General features: G+C 48.4%; 1 protein-coding gene across 1 annotated transcript in view; it reads left to right on the plus strand.

Moving 5' to 3' along the window:
- Positions 1-1,581: 1,581 nt before the first annotated feature.
- LOC146812956 (C-type lectin domain family 2 member B-like) overlaps positions 1,582-25,270 on the plus strand; it is a 175,611-nt gene continuing 151,922 nt past the window's right edge. Inside the window, exon 1 of the mRNA XM_085619994.1 lies at positions 1,582-1,844. Within this exon, the coding sequence (XP_085476120.1) occupies positions 1,775-1,844 (70 nt within the window). The 5' untranslated portion in view covers positions 1,582-1,774. The remainder of the gene's footprint in view (positions 1,845-25,270) is intronic.

Here is a 25,270-nt window from a genome sequence, read left to right on the forward strand (position 1 = left end):
GCTGCACGCCACACACTGCTGCACGGCGCACACTGCTGCACGCCGCACACTGCTGCACGCCCCACACTGCTGCACGCACCACACTGCTGCACGCCGCTGCACGCCACACAGTGCTGCATGCCTCACACTGCTGCACGCCGCACACTGCTGCACGCCGCACACTGCTGCACGCCTCACACTGCTGCACGCCTCACACTGCTACACGAAGCACTGCTGCACTCCGCACACTGCTGCACGCCACACACTGCTGCACGGTGCACACTGCTGCACGCCGCACACTGCTGCACGCCACACACTGCTGCACGCCGCACACTGCTGCACGCCGCTGCACGCCACACAGTGCTGCATGCCTCACACTGCTGCACGCCGCACACTGCTGCACGCCTCACACTGCTGCACGCCTCACACTGCTACACGAAACACTGCTGCACGCCGCACACTGCTGCACGCCGCTCACTGCTGCACGCCTCTCACTGCTGCACGCCGCTCACTGCTGCACGCCGCACACTGCTGCACTCCACACACTGCTTTTATGCGAGGTTATGCTACTGACATTGTAAATGACAATGCCTTTTATTTGTTTTAAAACCAAAACATAAATAAAAGGCATTGTAATTTTACAATGCCAATAGCTCAAACTCTTATAAATGCGAGACCTATTGCATTGCAAATGCTTGTTTAAAGTAGCAGTGCTTGAGGCCTGCAAATCCCTCTCACCTGCCCCCGGGAGTGGAGCCGGATCAACAAAACTGCCAGGGCTGCCTTGGGTTCCCAGTCTGGCCCTCCAGGAAGGGTACCATTCCAGTACAAAATACCATGCCTAAACAATTTTAAATATTTTCCCTCTTTACTCCTTTTTAGGTCGACCTGTTGTTTCCTTGCCTGAAACGGGCGTTTTTTGGTGCAAAATCTTCTCTACCATCAGTAGAAAGGGCTTCGCATCAAAACCATGGGAAACCTGTGCACTGCCCGTGGAACACCCGCTTGACGCAAAGAAAGCAAAGCGCTGCTCTGTGTTACTTCCAGGCACTTTGAAACGCTGCAAAGTAAATTCCAAATAAACATTTTACGTTACTTTGTGTCACTTTTGTGACACATACCTGGGATGTTCGTTAATCTGCCCATAGGATTTCTCATAACTTTCATTTAATGCATTAATCAATTCTAGTGTGCTGAATTGGAACGCTTTTCAATGAAAGAAATATACTTTTTGAACTTTGAAGCGTCTTTAGCACATTTTTACGTTCCGATTTCATACCGAGCAGAGGGCTTGGTGTGTCAGTGCCATGGGCTTAGAAACAAGCCGTATCATTTGCTTAACTCTCGATTGCCCGCCTGTGTGGCTGAAATACTTTCTCACGACAACCGCCCTTTAAAAGAGCAGGGCAGCGTGTGAGCTGGTGTCACTGTCAGACCCAGCCCATCTGCGGCGATAGGGTAGTGAAGAGGTGGGAGGGGCATGAGGGGACTCGGGGTGGGGCATTCCAATGAGCGCGTTCCAACAGCATTGGACTGCCCTGGGAGGCAGCTCGGGCGTCCAGGCAAGGATCAAAGCGCCTCGTCCGCCCGTGCCTGCGCGCTAGAGAGAAAAGTTTGTCCGAAGCGATGGAAGAGGTGAACCTGTCTGTCAGAAGCTGGGGGGCACATAGCGGGGTTCAAAGCGGCAGCAGCGCCCCCCGAGGACACCCTGCCCCCGGCGGGTGCCCTAGGGCGCGGGGCAGGATCAGAGACGGTGCCCACAGAGGAGACCGAGACCGCGCTCCTGTCCGCAGCCATGGCGGAGCACCAGCCCCCCATAGAGGAGCCCAGAACCCCCCGCCAACGCAGCCGGGATCAGAAGATAAGTGAGTTTGGGGTATAGCCCCACACCCCTCCCTTCCATCTACCGCTTTGACTGGGCAGGTACTCTGATGTCAGGGCATCTTCTGCTACCCCTTCTCTGCCATGACATTAACGACACTAATCGGGAAGAAACCGGACCTGCCCTGCGGTGCAGTGTTTCCATTTCTAGCGCTGCGTCTACGGTCTACCCTCTTCAGCGCTAGGTCAGCGCCTAGTGACGCTGCTCCTTTCACAGCACCCGCGGCTCTGCCAGGCTCCAGGCTGCCCTGGGCTGGAAAAGGAGCGGGGGGTTTTGGCCACTTTGGAAAAACCTGTTTCTCCTGGGCCATCTACACAAAGACCGTGTCACAAATTCACAAACCCCGATGTACTTCCATCTGGGCAAAAGCATTATTAACGAGCTCTAGGGTGTCAGTTCTCGCGTCTGTGTTTGAAATGACTTATTTTTCTCTCTCTCCTTCTTGACTGCTTAGCCATCAATATTGTAGCCACCAAGGAAACCTGTAGAAAACCACTAAATCCGCCATTTGTTTCCTCTTGCAAGCCTCCCAGGTGGTCTCACCAACATGTGCCACCAACACTTAGTCCATGACGTTTACTATAAACTTCGATGCTTTCTGGGAGCCGTAGTTTTGCCTTTAGTGCTGTCACCATGGTCTCAAAAATCCGAACTCATACAGTGAGGTTGTCTACAGCGCCAACACTGTCTGAAGGTGCTACTCTTGACATAGCGCTTTCTGGCATCCATGATTTAAAAATATACATTATATAGAATGAGAGGTGTTCAGGTAATGCTATGTTTCACTATCTTTACCCTTCAGGGAGCGCTTCTTATCACTGTTCTTATAGCTGATAGAAGCCACTACAGCCTATTGTGTTGCATTGCAGCATTTATATAGCGCTTACTACAGCTTTGCAGGGCGCTGAACTGCACTGTTGACATTTAAACCCAGCAAATCTTTGCCTTTTGTGTAGACCTGTATGTAAACCCCCTGCAGCACCACCCTTTTTAACGACCCCATCACTCTGCAGTACTTGTAGCACGAGCGTCACACATGCTGGGCTTTGACATTCAAAAGTGAGTGCCAATATCGGAGTGTGCTGCTGCCCCGCCCTTAGGGACGAACGGCGAAGACTTCTTCGCCCAGTTTGTATCACCAAGGGAACTAAGACATGTAGCAAAGCATCAGCCTTGTGCTTTTCTAAAACAACCGCGATGACCATGGCGAGGCTGGGGACATGTACTCGTCTGATTAGGATGGCTTAAAGGCTGCAAACGAACACAATCAAACCAGGGTGTCCAGCACGGTCTAATAAGGGGGATAAAGCAGTTTCCCCCAAACAAGTACAGAGCCCTGATCCTACTCACCTGTCCTACCGAGACCACAGCATATTTATGGCTCTAAATGGGAGGGGCCAAGGAGAATAACGTACAGACTGCCGAAGTAGAAAACTGCCATGGTTTACGTGGGTGCCTTCGAAACTTGGTGCAAGGACTCGTGACAATGACCACCGGTGCTGGCAGATCGAGTGGGTGCCGCGGGGAGGGGATATAGCACATCAACAACATTTTATCTGTTGCCGCTATACTTTTACTGTGACCATTCATTTATCTGCTCATCTTTGTTTTTTACTGTAATGATTTTAATTAATTGTACAGTTGATAAATAAATTCAAAAATATATTGCACTATTTATTCCCGGGGTTGTGTATGAGATTGCCTCTAGGTATGCTACATTCAGAGGGCGCATTATGTCCTGTTCGATAATAAATTGTTGCCTCTGAGCGCGGCTTCAAGGGCATCACTGCTTCCCAAGCGTAGACCAAATCAACAATGATTAAACCGTTCATTAAGACAAAATTGATGCTCTTCAGTACTTCAATGGCTTCATTGAAAACGTTGATGCTAAGTATTCAAAGCCAGACAAAATGGTGCTCCGCATTTGCAAAGACAATAACAATAATAATTGACAATCAGGAAATCTTGTTTAAACAGTCCTGTCCAAAACCCAATGTGATTCAGGAAAGCTCTTCTTCAGGGGTAGTTGAATGACAAGTGGAGTCCTAAAGGTCTGCTCAGCACAGCTTGTAGGGAACATCTGTGACCAAGACACCATGTAGCATACAACACCTGGATGCAACTTCTGATTCTCCATACACAAGTGGGCTGCTCACGAGAAGCCTCCACGCCAAGCCTATCCGTAATAAACATTCTATGCACCCAGGAAGTGACTAATAACCAGGCTATGTTAAACTATGCAAACACAACGTGTATTCGCGATATTATGTAAGTGAAATGGTAAACTGTCAAAGTTCTGTCCAACGACAATGCCATTAGACATGTCGAGTCTACAAGTGCCATCAACATGCCCCAAATGTGAATATAAAACGAAACCCAGGTGCAGACGTATAACATGCGCCTTGACAGGTAATTACCGCAACCTATGAATATTGCCTTAGTCAAAAAGATGACAAAACGATGTCCTGCCAGAAACACAAGGAAGCGGTTTACTTTGTGAACTAGCTTGGAGTCCTGACTCCACGCTCTGGGGGGGTGAAACAGATCCACTGCCTGCCATTGCAAGTGGTGTGTACCAATCATGTTTTGAGCATGTGTCCGGCCTGCTACTACAAGCTGGTCTGTAAACGCGCACTAAGGATGTTTCTAGACCCAGGCCACCAGACGGCCATGGCAGGCCCATGTGCGCACTGGCACTAATTATGTGCTTAGGGTGTGTCCGAATTGCCTTTGCAGGCCAGAAGGTGTACTGACACCAATGATATCTGCAAATCAGAGGCAGTGATCGGGGGCCAACAATGGGCTTTGCAGGCTTCCCACCTGCCCTAGTTGGCCGAACCGCGCCTGGGCACCAATAGGGATTCTAACCATGTGTCAGGTCTACCATGGAAGGGCCTACCCGTGTGCATGGGCACCAATGGTGATTGGAGACCAGTGTCCTATGAGGCTCGCTCCTCCCCTAGGTTAGAAAAGGGGTTAGACAGTACTTCAAGCTGCAATAGTGGATTGCACTGGCACAGTCTCATGATGTTTCCTATCAATAGATTTGCAATGCCAAACCCTTTCCAGTGGTAAAGGGGGACTTGGCATAACTCTCTTAGAATTGCCACTTATAGAAATGAGAACATTTCTATGTTCTAAAACTATGTGGGCCATGAAGGATGGTGCCGGTCAACACCAGAGATCGGGGAGCACATCTGGGCTTTCCCCCAACAACAGCCATAAACCACTGACCATGCAACTAGATAGGCTGACCTCTGCCATTTGCAGGCCTGGCGGATTAGATGGGAGGTGGAGGTTGTGACACTTGGCCTCTGGAGCCAGATGATGGCCCCTATAAAGATAGACCTGCATTCTGTGGCCTCATGGCAGACAGGAGGACGGAGCTTAATTTGTGCCGGTGCTTTCCGGTGCTTAGCACCGGCACTTATTTCTCAGGGCCGGGTCTAGACTCCATATTGACGCACTTAAGTTCACACGGGTCTTCCCAGTGAATGTCATAAAATATTTCAAATTGAATGCAGCATGCTTTATTACGAGACCCATTCAGCCTCTCTGGGGAGGGACTGCCTGAGAGCACACAGCAGAGCAGTACCTGCCCATGCTCCTACGTAAGGCTGATGATTGAACATCATTCTCCCCAGCTGTCCTGCTATCGCACGCTTCAGAAAGGGGGTCATTGCGCCACAGCGGACGTCACTTCCTGCTGACAGAAAGCAGGAAGTATTGAGGAAGGCGAGGCTTTGCGCTTGCTGGTTTGCGGTCTGCATGAATAGCCGAATGCAAGCAAGAAAGAAACCTGTTGTGAAGTTGCAGTGAGTGAGACAGAGGGGTGTAATGCCGGCACCAGAGTGAGTATGTGTGTGTGTTAAATAATTTGTATTGTACAAACAAACTGCAAATATTTCCTTCGGGCAGTGCCTGCAGTCAGTGGGGCCGCCGTGTTACACATGTTCTGCCCTGGAGAGGCCGCGGCCCGGGCTTGGAACAACTGTGTGTTTCTTGTCCCCTTAATATCTTTTCGGTGTATATCTCAAAAGATCCGAGGTAGCTTAAAAACTAGTTTCTCACAGTACTAGCAGACCACTTTTTACGTGAGAATAATGCGCAGGTCGCAGTCAGCTTGTTAGTCTAATAAATGGTGCGAGTCAGCTGAGACTCTCACACTTTGGCAGCTGAGATGCCTGGATCGGTCTGCAACTTCTTCATGTTCGGGCCTCGCACACCCTTCCTGTAGGGCTGGGTCCCACGTGGACAGAGAGAGGCTCTGGAATACTGATGCCCTCCTGATTGATTCCAGCAGGGAGGAGGCCTGCCCATTGATGAGGCAAAGGCGGGCAATCTCTTTTAAACAGTTTTTCTGCTGCCCCACCTGCGAACCCTAGGCACAAGTGGCACGTGAGAAGATTGTTGTTGGGGCCTCACATTCCGTTTGGAATCAGGCTGGGTCCCTCCTGGGATAGAGAGGCCTGGAGTGATGCTCTGAGCAGCACAATATAATTGCGAAAGTGGGGTCCGAGGGATGGGCAGTAGAGGTGGAAATATTAAAACTGAAGAGGACAGCTTTGCACTCCCAGTGTTCAGGCAGGATTTCGGCCTATTAAAGAGGCAACACGTGGAGCAGATATTAATAGGGATTTTTTTAAAAGTACTGTGTTAGTATTTATGTAGCACGTTCCAAATTATAGGATTGAGACACTTTTGAAGTGTTGAGTAAACTGGTGCCACTTCGTGTTAGTCGATGATCTAGTGCTTATACAAGGAGGTTTCTGGGCGCCCTTTGGGTGCATGATTGATAGGGTGTTGATTGTGGCACTTTGGATGTGTAATTATGATCGATTGATAAGCTTTACCAAACATCAGATGGTTTTTAATCTTTATTGATTCATAGCAGCTGAGATCCTGGCTGGCGTCTCTCAGCTGGTAGGTCGTCGGGTGGGCAGTTTTGTTTTCAGCAGAACCCGTTACTTATTTCAATGTGGCAGGAACTTCTGGGTTTTTCTAGTGAGGAAAATACGTAACTTAGGTGCATTTTACGAGAAGGCTATTTCAGGTACAGCTAATGTAGGGGCACATCTTCATGTACTTGTCACCTGGGAAACGTTGAGGAGTTGTTTGTATTACAAGGTTTTCCATTTGTCTGGCCTTGTTCACTACAGAAGCTGGGTTTTTACAGTGCATAACGAAAATTCGCAGAGGATCACAAAAATACTAGCTACTGCTTAGATTTACTTGCGAGAAAGTGTCTCTTGTTACGTAGTGAATGTCACCAATACGCACACTGAAACCACCAAAATGTCCCACATAAGCAGTCTGAAAACCTGGCAGCTATGATGGTCAGGGTGATATAAGAATTAAACACACTCACTGCAGTGTTTAATCAGTTTATTGTCTGTCAACCCATGTGCTGCTTACTACAGAGGAATAAGTGTCACTGGTACCTTCTCCAATCCTTATTTAATTTACTTTTAACGCGTTCATGATCATGAGCACGAGTAAACTGGACACTAGGTTAGTGCCCTTCCATTTCTGGTGATTTGCAGCAGTTTTAAGATATACTTAGAGTTTCAGGTTGCTCAAATGGGTGTCATTTCTGATATATGTGTTTCCCTGGTCGTTATTGCTTGATTTTGCTTGCGAGAAAGTGTCACTCATAGTCGTTGAATGTCAGTCATAAGTATTATTCATGTGTAGAGTTTCCATATCTCCCCCCCCACCTCAATGCCTTTGCATGTACGGGTGCAGGCTGAATTTGGGACGGAACGGGATGCTTTTCATTAGATTAAAAAAGTGTAATGCTGCTACACTGGACGGGTGGTGTTTGTGGTGGATTTCGCATCGTTCTTGTGTTTCTTTACCATTCTATTCTGCCCTGCCTTAACTGTGGGAGTTCCATGCTTTTGTTATCAGAGTAAAGCGAGTTTACTGTTGAGGTGCATTAGCAGAGAAGTTGAGCATGGGTGTCATGTTTTGCTGCTGGACACGATTGAGGTGCATTGTGCACAATGATTATCTTGTAAAATATTAAGCGCAGGGGCCTCAAGGATTTCTGGGGGCCTGTCGGCGCATCCTAATGGCACGGTTGCTTAATTTCCCTCATTCCTATTTTGCATCTCGCTCCACTTCTGTTCAAATTTCTCGCTCTTGCAGGTGCTCTATTCTTCGTCGTCCTTTTCCAATCATCTCTCCCCCCTTCTTTCTGCCCCTCTGTTGCTATTTCTGAGGCCAGCTCTGCCCCTTACTCAGTGAAATAAATATTCCTTTACTCAATCTTAATTAGTGATTCTGGAAGGTCCTCTGTATCACCTTTTTAACAAGTCTGTTCTGTCTTTATTTGCATTACTAATTATTTATGGATAGATGAGACGGGTCTAAAACAGATTTTAATTGTATTATTCTTGTATATTTTTTTTTAAAGTGTATGTTTCAAAAGGGAAAACGCCGGTTATGATTGACTTCCTCAATAGTTTTTTTTTTTTTTTCTTTCTCTCTCTTTTTTCTTAATTTTTATTTTCCTTAAAATTAAAATCCCAACCATGCCTGTAAAATATTTGCCCACAAGAGCACAACAACTGAGTTTAAGTCAAAATACATAAAAATAGTAGAAATCGTATCATTTTTAGGTGTGAGATGGTATAGTTGTGTTGGTACTGTCATTGACAGCTCTGTAGGGGCAATTAAGCACTGGGGTGGAGCAACTAGAGTAAGTGGGCGGAGCCACTGGCGGAAGTGGGTGGAGCCAAGGAAAGATGGTGTGACCTCCAGGAAAGAATTGAGCACCTACAGTTCATATTTTACAAATTAAGCACTGGACACAACTATGGTTCAAAGCGAAACCCTTTGAACACCCCCACCCCAACTTCAAAGGCCTTCTTCATGATAACTACTGGTGCTACCCTTTCACTCGAGAGAGATCTGCTTGTGGGGATGCAGGACCGGAGATCCTGGGATGCGCTGGGCACATTGCCAGAGGAATCTGTTGTGCACAAGGAGGATTACTGCCATTGGATAAGACCATGTGGTCATCCTGACTAGTGGATGGCCTGGGCCGACTACCTGTTGAAGTGTGCCACTCTGAAGTGGGCTCCCCAAAGACGAGCTGGGTGGTCCCCTGTTCTTCTGGAGATCACAAGGACATCAAAGATCTCACACGAGGGACCCACACCATCTACTGGTGACATCTGGAGAGTGGTGCCCTCTTAAGTACCCACATCGCCTGCTGAATTCCAACTGAGAGTGCGGCGTGAGCTTGGACTAAGAATTGGGCTTGGAGACTGGAGTGCCTAATGCAGAGCCACAAAGCCTTGCCTGCATCTAAGGCAAAGTGGCCACAGTACTGCAGGGACCTCAGCCTTCATAAGCATCTTGGTGGTGAGCCGATTCACCAGTTGCGGGATCCAAAGTAGCCAGCTTCGTTGGTTGTGCGGCATATCTCTCTTGCGATATGCTGACTGCATGCTCATTGTGTGCTGTGTCCGCTTCACTCGGTGTGACCCTCAGAGACGGGGTGGGGGGCTGAACCCATTGCAGTGTCTCCTTCTACCTCATGAGATATTGATGAACTTGTACGTGTGTGTGTGTGACCGGAATCGTCTGGTGCAGCCTACATCAACGTGCACAGGACAGAGTGCCTCATTTCCAGGGATCTGTGGAATTTGCAACTTTGTTGTGTGACCTGAAGTGTCTGGTACGACCCATCTCATCGTGCACCAGACCTTGTTCTTGGATTGCCTAGGCATGACCCAGATCAGCGTGTACTGGATGGGAAGCCTCCTCAAGCCAAAATATTCCCATTGTGTTATTCCCCATTCATCGCTTGTTCCCTTTCTGGCCCCATCATGATGGACCACCTGACCTCTCCCGAAGACTTCCTGGTGCCAGGTAAGAGACCGAGTGATTGACTAGGCTGGAGGAACACTTCTGGGGAAAGTTGGTTGCAGGTCAAGAGACTGCTTGACTGCCCTGGGCTTCGCAGGACTGGGCTGGTGCCGGAAGGCCCTGATGCACCTCTGTTGGTAACTGATTATTGCCTCAGCCCACTTCTGCTTCGCAACTTGTTGGTGAACTTCCTGAGTGGTGCCAAACCCCCCTTCTGCCTGTTTATTCCTGCTATCTATCCCCACCTGCTTTCTGGGCACCCAGACTAAGTGTGACCTCGGCCGCCTGCAGCCTCTTTTCTACAGGGAGGGGCTGATGATCTTCCCTCTGAGTGGATAGGACAGTAGGCGTGAATTGGAGGGTGGTTAGAGACTTGGAGCTATGTGGTCTGCAGCGGGTAAACCATTGACCTACTGGGTATAAGATGCATCACATATGGGTGTTGTGTGTATATGTGAGCCATAGTGTCCTGTATGAACCAGGCTGGTACCCGTGGCACCGTGTAGCGGGGCGGAGTGAGTGAGTGAGTGAGTAGGTGTGGGAGTGACAGTCTGTGAACCGCCTGTGATTCATGACACTGATTGGCGGTGTTGTTTTATACATTGATTTCTTGCCAAACGCACTTTACATTTAAAATGTTTTTTACCCGCGTGGCCTTGAGGTGCTGTTAGGAATTTTTTATTCCTTGTATGTACATATTTCTGATGTCGTTATGAGCCATAATGCACTCTATAGCTGAGTGATATTGAATTATGAGGATTTTGGTGGTGGGCCTAGAGTTGACAATGTGTTGCACTGCATAATGGGTTAGAAGAGGAATTACCCCATGTTTGCATACTATCTACTTATCAACACGGTTGGGCCTGGTACTGCTAGTAATATTGCCAAGTGTGATTTATTGTCAGAAATACATGATATTCATAGGCATTGATTAATGTGTGTTGAATTATATTTTCCTACAACCTGTGTGGAGTCTCTCTTTTGTGTTGTGCAGTGTATTTACCCTGATTGTTTGCTGTGCCTTTGCTTTACTCATTGCCTCGGTCTTAAACCTGACTGCTCAGTGCCAACCTACCCGAGGGTAAGCGCGGGGGACAGAGTGTGGGTAATCACCTGCCCTTGACAGGAGCGATGGGTTGTGCCTGGCTGGGGCATCCCTTCAAAGCATCGGTTTCCGGCAGAGGGCCTTCACACTTCGAATGTAAAGAGGTCCAAACTGCTTAATCTGGAGAGGGTTTTAGATTTCAGTTTCTCATTCCCTTTTTAAATCATTTTGGATCAGCAAAGAGTTTTTAACTAGACATTAAGTTTGCACCCCTGTCAGATACTACCTCCTTAGGAAAGCCTACTCTTGAGAATACACTCAAGAGAGCTCTTGCCACCACAGGTGCTGTAATGGTCCTTAGGGGAATTGCCTCTGGGTGCCTGGTGCCACCACCACCAGTGCCCAGATGCTGTTTGGGGATCCATGGGGCCAAGAATGTCAATCCCTACCCTTTCAAAGGGCACCCCCACCACAGGTAGTGGTATCAGGGGGGCCTTTGTAGTGCCACCTGCTTTGCCACTGGCTTGGCAGGTTACACAGGAGCGTCAAAAGTCCTTTGTGTCCTCAGACATGTGGGGCCAGTGAAAGTGAGGGACACATCTGTCCCAAGTCTTGTTCTGGCCTAGGTGTCCTGCTAGGGGAATATCATGGGCTAGTGTCAATAGGAAACCCCTAAACTTCAGAGGTATAACCAACCTCCTGGATGCACCAGGCTTGGGGTCTCTACTCTCTGAGTAAAGGAGTCCATCATCCCAATAAACTTTATGGGTGCCACTAGCATTCCCAGCAGCCTCATCAGCAGCTTGCTTTCTGAGGGGTTCAAGAGAGGGGCAGGTTTTCTGCTCCTGGCTCAGATCAGACCTGGAAGAGCCCCCTGTCACCAAGAACTCAACCTGGGCAGGTTCAAGCTCCTCTGGGACAGTTCCTTCTGCAGGCTCAAGATCATCTCTCTGAGGAGACTGATAGGCATTCTGAGTCAGGTGGGAAGGCTGTGCCTTAACCCTACTGCTCCTCCTCTTGTGAGGCACCTGGTCCATTATTCCAGAATCCAGGGCCTGTCCAGCTTTAGACATTTTGGCCTGAGACCTAGTCACAGCAAAGACATGAGCAGGAAACCATAACATTTCTGCATGTGTCCTGATCTCCACTTCAGCCCAAGCTGAAGTCTCTAGATCATTGCCAAGCAAGCACTGTACTGGTAGGTCTGCACTTACCACAACCTTCTTAAGGCCAGTTACCCCTCCCCAGGAGAAGTTAACAACTGCCAGAGAATGGTCTGTTCTGACATTGTTAGCATTGGTCACTTTGTACATTTCACCAAGTATAATCTGCCCAGGATCCACAAGATCTTTTATCACCAAAATAAGTGCTGCGGTGCATGAGAGGGAGAGAGCAGGGCAGTGCCATATCTATCAAGATATGGCAATTACCTGCTCTTTCTGTAGCACTAGAGTGCATTAAGGCTGCCTATTGCCACACAGGCGCATCTTTGCACGTTAGTGCAAATGTGCTTGCGTCCTTTCTAGCATAGGTTTTGTACTGCAAGGCAGGGCTGGACTGGCTGTAGCGGGCATCTGGAATTTTCCTGGGAGGCTGGAAGGGTGGGGGACAGTTTTGGAGGAGATGGGGGCTGGTTTTGGAGTGGTGAGGGCCAGTTTTGTTACTGGGGACCGGTTTTGCATCCGTGCTGCAATACAAACACTCAGTCATAAAAGCAGCTGTGCTGAGGGTCGTTTTTTAGGTCTCGCTGAGCCCAGCGCATTCGCGCTGGCTCGGAGAGACATTTTGTATGTGAGTTTTCAAAGTGCTGCTGGCTGGCCTAGCGCTTGCGCTCACGTGACCGTGCACGCGCGAACCGCTAGCCTTCAGCAGCACTTTGAAAACTCCTGCGTCATCGCGATCACTTTAGATTTCACAGCGATCGCAATGACGCACGCTTTCAATGCTTGTTTACAGAGCAGCCCGGTCAAAGTTCAGTTTCCTTTCGCTGGAATTCATGATGTGGTGTTTCAGAGAACCATTTTTTTCCTAATTACTTTACCATGCCAAGAGTTTTCTTCAAGTATGGCAACGCGCCTTTCTTTTGTCAGGGACATCGCGGCTTGCTTTCAGTTCAAACACACTTTCACTCTCAGCGCGGTGCTCTTGAAACGGGCGCTGCACTTTGCACTCTGCGATGGTTCTGTGTCCCTTCACCCTGTGGTGTATGTCTTCCCCGCGGCTCATGGCAAACTCCGAGCGCCGGCGTAGCAGCATTTTAACCCCCTGCTGGGGTCCCAGGTCAGTATGGGAAGTTTACGTGATTTGCCCAAAGTGACACAGTATGTTAAGCCGATGCCACGACTCAAACTTGGGTATGCTATATTAAAGTCAGCAGCTCCCGGTATGCAGCGGGGATAACTCAGAGTCTGCAGCTCCAGCTGCTACTCTGATACAGTGTATTATTTAGAACAGCTCTACACGGCCTTGACCCACATGTGGCCGGACATGATGACTCGCACACTAAGATAGCTAAGGCGGCGCGCTTCAGTTTATCATTAGAAAGTTGCAGGCTGCATTCATTGGCAATGGCAGCGCTGCTTGTGCGTGTGCACATTAAATTAAATGCAGATGCCGTGACCCGTAGACCCACTGGCTGCTGAATGAACCGCGGGAGTCACTGCCGCCTTGAGGCTGACCATCACGGAATTGTTTGCCGGCCTCGCTAAGTGAGTTAGTTCCTGGTGATAACATTTTCTTTTAAATTAATAGAGGAGTCGCAATAATCATCTTCAGCTGCCTGCTGGTCCGTTTCAAGCAGGAACGTGCCAGAGAGCGATGTGTGATTCTAATCTATGCAGCATGCGCGAAGTTTAAAACAGTTTTCAGAGCCTTTGTGTAGGTTTGATAAAAACCTTACATCTTGGCAAGAATTGCAAATATTTCCACTTTTTTATTTCTCTTACAAAGTTATGACTTTTACGACCATTTAAATGGCACATTTACTCGGTTACCATTAGGAAATGGATCCGGTGCTCATGTCAAACTCCAAGTGCCTGCATAGCACCATTTTAACCCCCTGCTGGTGTCTCACGTCATCACAAGAATGGGGTTACCCTTAAAGTCAGGGACCTGGGAGTAGAATCAATACAAAAGACAATGGTCCTAACTCAATTATTACCAAAATACAATAATCCCATCCAGTTATGTCTTTTCAAAATTTAGAGCTAGATAGCAAAAGAATTCATTCAGAATAGCTCAAAATATTCAATATAACATTCTAACATGAAGCGATGCAACACACAATACTTGATTCATCATGTATTTATTTACAAAAAACCCATAGATTCTATAATGTTCGACACATGGTTGCTCCAGAGGGAACGTGCATAGAACAGAAGTGATAAGAAGTGAGTGTGTAGAAAAGGTAGATTTGAAGGACAATAGAACAATTATTAAAATCCTTTACAAAGTACACGGTTATGATTCGCCGTTTGAGATGTCCTGGTCACGTTCAGGGATTTCACCAATGAGTTTAAGTATTTCATGCACAGAATTTAATTCTATTTGAAGCACGTTTGAGGGATTGCGTGTACCAGGCTTGACAACAAGAGAGATGTCGACGTTTCGACCCGTCTAGGGGTACAGAGGTATTTTGAGACCTTGACCGTGCGGGTCTTCTTCAGGACAACCGGGGGGATAAGAGCAACCTGGCGTGGTCCTTGACTTGACTCTGTATCTAATGTGTATCCAGGTGATAATTTACCATAGATAACGTATCACGGTCAATCAATTACCATGTATGCAGTCCTGTCAGGTATATTTACACAGGCTGTCGCGCTGCAGTCGTGGCATCAGTCAATTCTGCAGTGTTTCGGGCCTCCTATTTAAAAGGATGGAAACGGAATTCATTTGTGTATCTCGTTTCCAGCTGAAGGGCGCGCTGCGTCCATCTAGGTCCGTGCTTCCCGTGGCGTCTCAACCGAGATTACGTGATTTACCCAGAATCACACAGTATGTGGAGCTAACGCCGATACTCTGACTTGGTTACCCGGTTTCAAAGTTGCCAGCTCAGGTACCACTGGTCTGTTATTCACGTTACTCCCACGCACCAATGCTACAGCATAGGGCAATTGGACAAACATCCCACCTATGCCATTGCCTCCCTTCACTTTAAGTTTAAATATTTTGCTAGAGCATATTATGCTCCCTGCCTTACAAGTAGTTGTAATGTAATACAAGTACTTCTCTTCTTTTTATTTTCAATGCCTTTTTAATTTCTTTGATTCTTCGTATTTTCTGTTTTATTGCCCTCACTTGAATAACTTAGCTTTACTTTAATGCTCGTAGCAGTCCTGGCAGCTTCTTTTCCCCTTTTCTCATCCTTTCGCTTTTCCTGTTGGTCCTGGCATCTTCTCTGCCCCTCTCCCCTCCCCCTATGATGGAAGTCACAACAGAGTCTCTGCATTCTTTCTTTATTACACATGTTAAAGCTGCAGCTTGCACCATTGTAAATCCACCTACAGGTTGCACTGACAACCTATGCAACATTTTACTTTTTAAATGTATTTCGTGATGTTGTATTCCCCCAGCCTCTTAGCTTGTCTCCTCCCTGCTCTCACCCTCCCTTCCACTGAGTAGAAAACAGCCCTGCTCCTGACAGAACTTTCTTATAGTATGAAAGAATTTTAGTTAATTTATATACCTAATACAATGTTGCAACATAAATATAGCCAATTAAGAAATTGTGTTCGGTAATCTTGTGCTATTCATATAGAATTATACAATATTGGTTTTTTTCTTTGTTGTTTTGCAGTTTTATATAGCGCAAACTCGACCCGAAGGTAACAAAACGCTTTACATGAGCACCGGTTGCATTTTTGTTTAGCTTGACGTGTTTACCAGCATTTTTATTGACAGCTGCCTATGTGTGCCTGCAAACGAATGAATACTGGAATTTGTTAGTTGTGTGAGAATTGAAACAAAGAAAGGCCTCTGGATTTGATCAAAGATGTTTTGAAATATTTATAGAATAACTTTTACTACTGGATAGGAATTGCACTGCACTGGTATGCAGGCGTGGTTCAGACAGTTCTGGAGAGGGCCTTTGACATAAAGAGTGAATGTATGTTTACATGGCAGACAGAGGCCTTGGCATCTGTAAGTCTGTTTTTAGGAGCTGTATGTGTTGCCAGAAGTATGCCTGAAGCATAGCTTAGGTTAACTTCGTGGAAACCAACAAAGTGATTTCAGCACAAATATGGGTGTATTCCCAACATGTACTATAAACAGTAAGATGGAAGGATGGCTTAGTGAGTTTAACTGTCCCCATTGAAAAATGCAGTGATTGAAAGGTCAAGCAGTCAAATCTGATTACGGTCATCTGCATTCCACCCTTCTTGTTATTTGAACCATTAGAAATGATAGGATTGTACTATATATAATCAATATTCAAGTTGGCTCAGTGGCTCAGCAGCATAACCACTTGTAGTAAACATTTGGCGGCATCTGCAAGTCACAATTAAAAATCTGCTTCCTGCACAAACTACCTATCCCTCTCTATCTTCCTATTTATTCTGTGCAGCTCTCAACCCATTTCACCATGCCACATAAGTCCATTACACAAATATACTCCACACCACAAAATTCCACAACTATCAATTCGAATACAACCCACATAATTCCACTCGCATCCACAACACTCCACACAAAAACACATAGGTAAAAGACATTGTCATTTACAACGCTGTAAGCGGGTTTCAATGAGGACGCTGCAGACGAGGTGTAGGTATAGGAGGTTTATTAAGCGTTCACTGAAAGGCCGCTGTCTGTAATCCCCAGTTGGGTAGTTAGCGATGCTAGGTTCTTCTTCACGGCGGGCTGTAGTCCTTCTTGCTTCTAGGCGTCTGACTGGTGGGACGAGGGCTCTCTCCGGACCATGTCAAACAAAGAGAGAGGCTAGCGTTAGGACACAAGTCTTCCTTATCGCGTTGTTTGGGGGACGGGGAGTGAGGAAACCACACAGGTGCTGAGGTGCTCTCGACGGGCGTTTGTGAAAGGAGTGAGTGAAAAGGAGGGGGATTTTAGCTATCTACGAAGCGGTGAGCGGTGGCGTTTAGTGGCGCGCTCCCTTCTCCCGCCTCCCGACCCAACCCGAGAAGCGATCCCGTACCTGGGATAGCCACGCACCTCCTCCTGGGGCGTGGCTCGGCGGAGCGTGATTGCGGAGGTCTCCCGCCTCCGGCCTCCAGTCCTCCTCTCGGTCTCTGCTTTTCTTCCGCTGTTCGTCTCGCTCGGTCCGGCTTCTTCCTCCTGTTCACCGTCGTGCTCCTTCTCCGTTCTCCCTCCGGTGTCGTCACACATCCTGGTTCTCTCCTCCCGGCTTCTTATTGGTGGTTGTCCATCCACGTTGGAATAGAGGGCGGGACTGTCACAGAAGTCGTCCCAGTTAAAGGCACAGAGTCCCTTTTCCGACGAGTCCGATGCCGCTGCAGTCCACGGATCGTCCTGAGGGAAACAAAGCACAGGACTGGTCAGACCTTGAGGAGACCACCAGTCGCCCCCTTCGAGTTCGTAGTCCCTGCTGTCCCCGTGACACTCCTCCACCACTGGATTCTCCCGCTCGGGGAGAGGGGTTGTCCGTGAGAGATAGTCGGCGCTGCCGTTTTCAGACCCTTTCCTATGTCTCACAGTGAAGGAAAAGGGCTGGAGAGCGAGGAACCAACGGAGTACCCTGGGATTGTTGGAGATGTTATGACTCATCCATTGAAGAGGGGCGTGATCTGTATATAAGGTGAAGTGCCTCCCCTCCAGATAGTATCGGAGCTTGTCAATGGCCCATCTAATAGCAAGGCATTCCCGTTCGATTGTGGGATACCTCATCTACCCATGGGAACAGTTTTCTGCTTATGTACAACAGGGGGTGTTCTATACCATCAGCCGCTATTTGAGACAGGACTGCACCCAGGCCGTGGTTGGACGCATCTGTATGCAGGATAAACGGCCTGGAAAAATCGGGGGAAGACAACACAGGGCTAGAAGTGATTATGTCCTTTAAGGCTCAAAGCATTTCTCATTTCTGGAGTGGGACTCTGGAAGACGTGGGGTTTTACGTTTTTCAGAAGGGTGTCTGTTAAGGGAGAAGCCTGCTCGGAAAAGTTAGGGAAGAATCGCCTATAGTAACCGACCAGACCCAAGAATGCTCTCATCTCTTTTTTTGTGGACGGGAAAGTGGTATCCTTAATTGCTTTCACCTTCTCAGTCTGGGGGGCTATGAGACCATGACCCAGAACATACCCCAGGTAGTTTACTTTGTGAAAGGCGACCCTTGATTTTTTTGCGTTCACTTGTAGGCCGGCGTTATGCAGGGCCTGGAATATAGTTTGGAGATGTTGGAGGTGTGTTTTCCAATCAGGGCTAAAGACCACAATATCATCTAGATATGCTGATGAAAAGCTCTGATGTTCTTGCAAGACGTTATTCATCAGCCGCTGAAAGGTGGCCGGGGCACCATGGAGGCCGAAGGGAAGGACCGTGAACTCAAAGAGGCCGTCTGGTGTTGAAAAGGCGGTCTTCTTCCCTTAGGGGCACCTGCCAGTAACCCTTGGTTAGGTCGAGCGTGGTGATGTACACGGCTTCTCCTAACTTCTCAATTAACTCGTCAATACGTGGCATGGGATAGGCGTCGAAGGAGGAGATAGTATTGAGAGCCCGAAAGTCCATACAGAAATGTACGCTTCCGTCCGGTTTTGGTACCATCACTATAGGAGTAGACCAATCACTTCTGGATGGCCGTATTACCCCCAGTCGCAACATGTCCCGGACTTCTTGTCGTATTGCGTCTCTTCGGGCTGCAGGGACCCGATACGGCCTTTGTTTGATGATCTTCTCTGGGTTGGTTTCTATTTGATGTTCTGCGAGATGCGTCCTCCTGGGGATGTTGGAGAAGAGCGAGGCATGGGACTCTAGGAGTTCCATCAAGTCTCCGGCTTCGTCTGTGCTTATCTGTGGGTTGATGACTAGCTGGTGAAGGGTTACTTGATCTTTCTGTTGCGTGGGTACCGTTAGGCTGGTTGTCTGGGGGGGGCGGCCCTATCCACTTCTTTAACATGTTAATATGGCACACTTGGGTCCGCCGTGGGGTGATCTGCAATATGTGGTTTTCCTTATGGTTTCTACCACTTTGTACGGTCCCTTCCACTCCTTCTGGAATTTCTGGGAGGAGATAGGCAACATCACTAAAGCCCAGTCGTTCACGTTCAGGGTTCTCCATCTCTTCCCTCGATTGTAGTAAAACGCCTGTTTTCCTTGCTGCTTCTCAAGGTTGGAGTAGGCCAAGTCACGGAGTTTCCCTAGTTTTGACTGTAGGCCCTGGGTATATTCCAGCATCTCTCGGGACTCCAGACTATCTTCTTTCTCCCAGGCCTCTTTCGTCATATCCATCAGACTTCTTGGCTGGCGTCCGTATAATAGTTCAAAAGATGAACATCCTAGGCTACTTTGAACCTGGCTCCTTATGACGTACAAGGCCAACGGTAGTAGCTGGTCCCACTCTCTTCCCTCTACGTTGAGCATCTTTTTGATAGTGGTTTTTAGGGTACCATTGTAGCGTTCCACCAACCCGTCTGTTTGCGGGTGGTACACTGATGTTTTAATCTGTCGTACGTCAAGTAGCCGGCACACTTCCTTCATCAGGCGAGACACAAACGGGGTGCCCTGGTCCGTGAGTATTTCTTTTGGAAAACCGACTCTTGAAAACAGCTCCAGAAATCGGTCTGCGATGTTACGGGTTGTGGGGGCACCTAGGGGAAAAGCCTCGGGGAACCTAGTGGCGTAATCTACCACCACCAAGACATACATATGACCCTTTTTTGTACGGGGCAGGGGTCCTATAAGGTCCTTCCCTACCCTTTCGTAGGGTGTTCCGATCACTGGGAGAGGCTGTAGGGGGACTGCTGGTGGTATACGGGTGTTTCTCTTCTGACAGACCGTACAGGTCTGACAGTGGGCTTTGGTATCCTTGTAAATGCCTGGCCAGTAGAAGTGTCTGAGTATGTTTTGCGTGGTTTTCTCAGAGCCGGAATGACCTGCAGTGAGGTGGGTGTGTGCAAAGAACAGGATTTGCTCTCTGAAGGATTGGGGAACCAAAAGTTGTTGGGGATCAGAGGGACCTCCCTGGCGATACAGCAAATCGTTTTTAATGAGAAAGCGGGGATACATGCACGGGTTTCTTTCTGGAGAACTATGGGCTTGTTCCCATGCATTGAAAAGAGTGGCATCGTTGGCCTGGGCGAATTTAAAACTGCGGTCCAACAGCCAGGGTTCTGGGGTTATCAGGGCCATCGCCGAAGGGTTCTCCCTCTTGCCCTGGTACTTATTCCCTCCCGTTTGCTCACCTAGCACCATGCGGAACATATCTTGGAACGCCGGGTTATCGGTTCAGATGATGAGGTCTTCTGGGAGGTTATCTAGGACCCCTACTCTCACCTGGCCTTGGGCCCCTGAAGGGTGAATTACAGGGATGTCAGCTACAGGATATGGTTTTACATCTCCGTGGACACACCGAATGTGTACCGAGGAGTCCGGTACCAACTGATCCGGTGACACCCACACGCCTTGAATAACGGATTGTCTACACCCTGAATCTAAGAGTGCCTGGAGGGATGTACCGTTTACCTGCACCTGTACATGATACGCTGACCCCATCTCTGCGGTGTAGAGGATTGACTTGGGTACATATCCTACTTCCATTGGTTCCTCCATCGTTCGTTTCTTGGGGCAGGCTCGGGCGATATGACCCCACTCCCCACAGTCGAAGCACTGTGGGCCCTTCATGACGGGGACTTCATATCTCGGGGAACGGATTTTTGGCTGTTCCTGGATTTTAGGCTTTTTCTCCGTCTGGAAGGACGTGTTCCGCAGTTTCTCTATGTCCCCTACATAGCCTTTCGGTTGGGCCCTGGAAAACGTGGTGGCCATCTCGACGGCCTGTTCAGCTGTTAAGTGCGTATGTTGCCTCAGCCACCTCTGGGTATGGTAGGGTAAGGCTTCCAAATACTGTTCAAGGTAAATCTTCTCCATTATCTCCTCCTTTGTGCTGGTACCGGGGCTCAGCCACTTATCTGCAGCCATTTTTAATCTGTAATACAGGGTCTTTGGGTTTTCCCCCGGCGCCCCTTTCTCTCTTCTGAATCGTACCCGGTAGGCCTCTGCGTCAAGACCCAGATGATCTGGGATAAGTGTCTTGATTGACCCATACGGTGCATCTCCGGTGGCGTTAGCTACCTGATAGGCTGCTTGCGCCTCTCCTGTCAGGAGAGGAGCCAGAAAGAAGGGCCACTTCTCCAGCGGCCAGCTACACGCCCTGGCAACCCTCTCGAAGTTTGTGAGGAAGGCGTCCGGGTCTTCCCCCGACACATATTTCTGTAAGGAGATCCCGGCGGGGGTGGGGTGACTGGGGCTACGTGTTTCGCGTCCTGAGCTGACCATGGGGTCTGTTACTACTTTTTGTAGTCCCTCCAACTGTGCGGCTATCGTGTCCTTAAAGGCTTCACGGTCTGCGCTGGCGGAGGCCATCTGACGTTCCACGGCCCATTCCAGCTTCTCCTGCCCCTTAATCATATGCTGGATCAATGCTTCCATCTTTGGGATACAGATGGGTCCTCTATGCCCGCATTCTCCACCACTGTAAGCGGGTTGCAATGAGGACGCTGCAGATGAGGTGTAGGTATAGGAGGTTTATTAAGCGTTCACTGAAAGGCCGCTGTCTCTAATCCCCAGTTGGGTAGTTAGCGATGCTAGGTTCTTCTTCACGGCGGGCTGTAGTCCTTCTTGCTTCTAGGCGTCTGACTGGTGGGACGAGGGCTCTCTCCGGACCATGTCAAACAAAGAGAGAGGCTAGCGTTAGGACACAAGTCTTCCTTATCGCGTTGTTTGGGGGACGGGGAGTGAGGAAACCACACAGGTGCTGAGGTGCTCTCGACAGGCGTTTGTGAAAGTAGTGAGTGAAAAGGAGGGGGATTTTAGCTATCTACGAGGCGGTGAGCAGTGGCGTTTAGTGGCGCGCTCCCTTCTCCCGCCTCCCGACCCAACCCGAGAAGCGATCCCGTACCTGGGATATGCACGCACCTCCTCCTGGGGCGTGGCTCGGCGGAGCGTGATTGCGGAGGTCTCCCGCCTCCGGCCTCCAGTCCTCCTCTCGGTCTCTGCTTTTCCTCCGCTGTTCGTCTCGCTCGGTCCCGTCTTCTTCCTCCCGTTCACCGTCGTGCTCCTTCTCCGTTCTCCCTCCGGTGTCGTCACACATCCTGGTTCTCTCCTCCCGGCTTCTTATTGGTGGTTGTCCATCCACGTTGGAATAGAGGGCGGCACTGTCACGGAAGTCGTCCCAGTTAAAGGCACAGAGTCCCTTTTCCGACGAGTCCGATGCCGCTGCAGTCCACGGATCGTCCTGAGGGACACAAAGCACAGGACTAGGTAGACTGTGAAGCGCTGCAACCTAGGCTCGTTTTGGTGCTTAAGACTTGCTTTTAATTTTGCTGTTTTTTTTCATTTGGAGACGACAGCTAATATCCCTAATACTTATGTGCCTCACTGCACTGCACTGCATGCTGTGGTGAACGCATTGTTACCTTTTTAAAAAACGTTATTTTACGATTTGTGACTATTTTAAAAACGTTATCTTACCTTGTAAACTGGTGTATTCTGTCTGGATTTCTGCGTTTGCTCCCCGGTCCACCACAGCTGGTGCTGATTGTGTGGAGGGACGCCCACGCCACATTCATTTTCCTCACTTCCGGTGGGTCATTTGATATCCGCCATCTTGCGAGGGTTACGGTCTAGTCCTCGGACCCATTCCCTCACACACAGTACTTTAACAGGATATGGCGCTGACGCGCACTTGATAACTAGGTAGACTGTGAAACGCTGCAACCTAGGCTCGTTTTGGTGCTTAAGACTTGCTTTTAATTTTGCTGTTTTTTTTCATTTGGAGACGACAGCTAATATCCCTAATACTTATGTGCCTCACTGCACTGCACTGCATGCTGTGGTGAACGCATTGTTACCTTTTTAAAAAACGTTATTTTACGATTTGTGACTATTTTAAAAACGTTATCTTACCTTGTAAACTGGTGTATTCTGTCTGGATTTCTGCGTTTGCTCCCCGGTCCACCACAGCTGGTGCTGATTGTGTGGAGGGACGCCCACGCCACATTCATTTTCCTCACTTCCGGTGGGTCATTTGATATCCGCCATCTTGCGAGGGTTACGGTCTAGTCCTCGGACCCATTCCCTCACACACAGTACTTTAACAGGATATGACGCCGGCGCGCCCGGGCAAGCCCGTCTGCGCCCGCCCGCGACCTTGACGCGCCCAGAGCCAGCCATGCTGCCGGCTTACCTCCACATCAGACCATGACAGCTCGGCAATTGGAGGCATTAAAGATAGGTAATCAATGCGGTCATTCGCTAGAGGTTGATGGCATTTCAGGTCCGTTAAGTTGTCGTTTATGTCGGACCCAAATCAATGTAATTAGCCAGGACATAATGTTTGACTCACACACCACCCACTCCCTTCCAGTGCCCACCCTAGGAGGCCTAATAAATGCCCGCTCTCTAAGAAAGCATGCCCTGGATATTAAGGAGTTGATTGTGGAGAACAAATTAGATCTCCTCTTAGTCACCGAAACCTGGTTGAGGGAGGACTGCAATCCAGACATAGTAACCGCTCTGCCACCAGAGTTTACCATGTGTAGGTTGGACAAAGAGGAGGGCAGGGGAGGAGGTGTAGCCATTATACATAGGGAATCTTTGCAGGTGAAGACCTTTTCCCTTCAAGGCCTCACAGGAGCAGAAAACATGGGATTCTGCTGTACTATGGATAACTCGTTTTCCTTTGCTGGAGTACTGTTTTATCGGCCACCAGGCAATAGCAATGCTTTTTTAAATTCCCTAGGAGAAGCCCTTAGCGAGGCAGTACTCAGATACGCTAACTTTACTCTTATTGGGGATATCAATCTTCATTTAGAATGCGAGGACAGTCCGGGAGTGTCTTCCTTTCTAGAAACTATCTCTATGCTAGGGCTCAAACAGTTGGTTCAAGGTCCTTCCCATTGTGGAGGACATACTTTGGACATTGTTTGTTCCAACCTAGAGTCCCTACAGACTGGCAAACCTGTGCCACAGGCCTGGACTGACCATAGTTTTATTCCCTTCGACTTTCCTATTCCCCAAAACGTTAGTGCAATTACTAACGACAGTGACCACAGCCATTCTAATAAGCGGAAGTGGCATCTGCTGGTCTCTAATCCCCTCTTGACAGCCACGGCTTTAAATACTGCTCCAGAACTTATTGGGGAACCTGAAGAAGATTCAGTTAGACTGAAGAACTGGATCACATCCATCGGGAATAAACTGGAACCCCACAGAAGAGCCATTAGAACATCTAAAAGGAAGATCCACAATGACCCTTGGTTCTCAAAGGATCTAGCGGAGCTCCACTTACTGAGCAAGCAGTTGGAACGTAAATGGAGGAGGGGATACGAAGTATCCAGTCTGCTGACCTTCAAAGTATTTAGGAAGAAATACAAGGCGGCCATTAATTCCGCAAAAAGGGAATACTTTTGCAATAAAATTGCTATAGCCAAGAATAACTCTAAAGAAATTGTTTAAATTGTTAAATCTTTTACTGATCCCAAGGTCCTGCACACCACCATACCGTCATCTGTAGCACTTTGTAATGAAATTGCATGTTTTTTTGAGGACAAAATCAAAAACATTCAAAGAAACTTTAGGACTTGGAAAGCGGAAGATTTTAACGATGTAAAGGAATCAGACCTCAGTTCCAACCTTCCAGCTCTGCCGTCATTTCAAGCGGCCACCCTAGCTCAAACCAGAGAGGCTATATTAGCCTGCAAATCTGGTTCACCACAGGACGTCTGCCCCCCGACGTTTCTACATCACATTATTGATGTGGTTAATCCTGTAATCAATGGCATAGTGAACTCCTCTCTGGCCTTGGGTAAAGTGCCCTCAGAGTGGAAATCCGCGATTGTCAAACCTTTAAAAAAGAAACAGAACGTAGACTCCTCAATATTATCTAACTACAGGCCCATCTCGCTCCTCCCCATCTTGGGTAAGATCACTGAGAAAATAGTGTGTCAACAACTGGCCAGCTTTATTGAATCTGCGTCTATTCTCCATCCCCGACAATCGGGTTTCCGTCCCAGACACTCGACGGAGTCAGCATTATTAGAGATCACGGACACCCTTAAATTCATCTTGGACAGTGGCAGAAAAGCAGTCTTGATTTTGTTAGACTTGTCTGCCGCGTTCGATACCATTTCCCATGACATCCTGTTGGCCAGATTAAGAACATGCGGCATCACAAACTTGGCCCTGGCATGGATATCATCATTCCTGTCTAACAGGAAACAAGTCATCTCTTTGGGATCTTGCATGTCATCGGAACGCACTGTCTCTACGGGTGTTCCTCAAGGGGCCTCCATCAG

Source organism: Triturus cristatus, chromosome 7 (genome assembly GCF_964204655.1).
Source record: "Triturus cristatus chromosome 7, aTriCri1.1, whole genome shotgun sequence".
NCBI classification, from domain to species: Eukaryota; Metazoa; Chordata; class Amphibia; order Caudata; family Salamandridae; genus Triturus; species Triturus cristatus.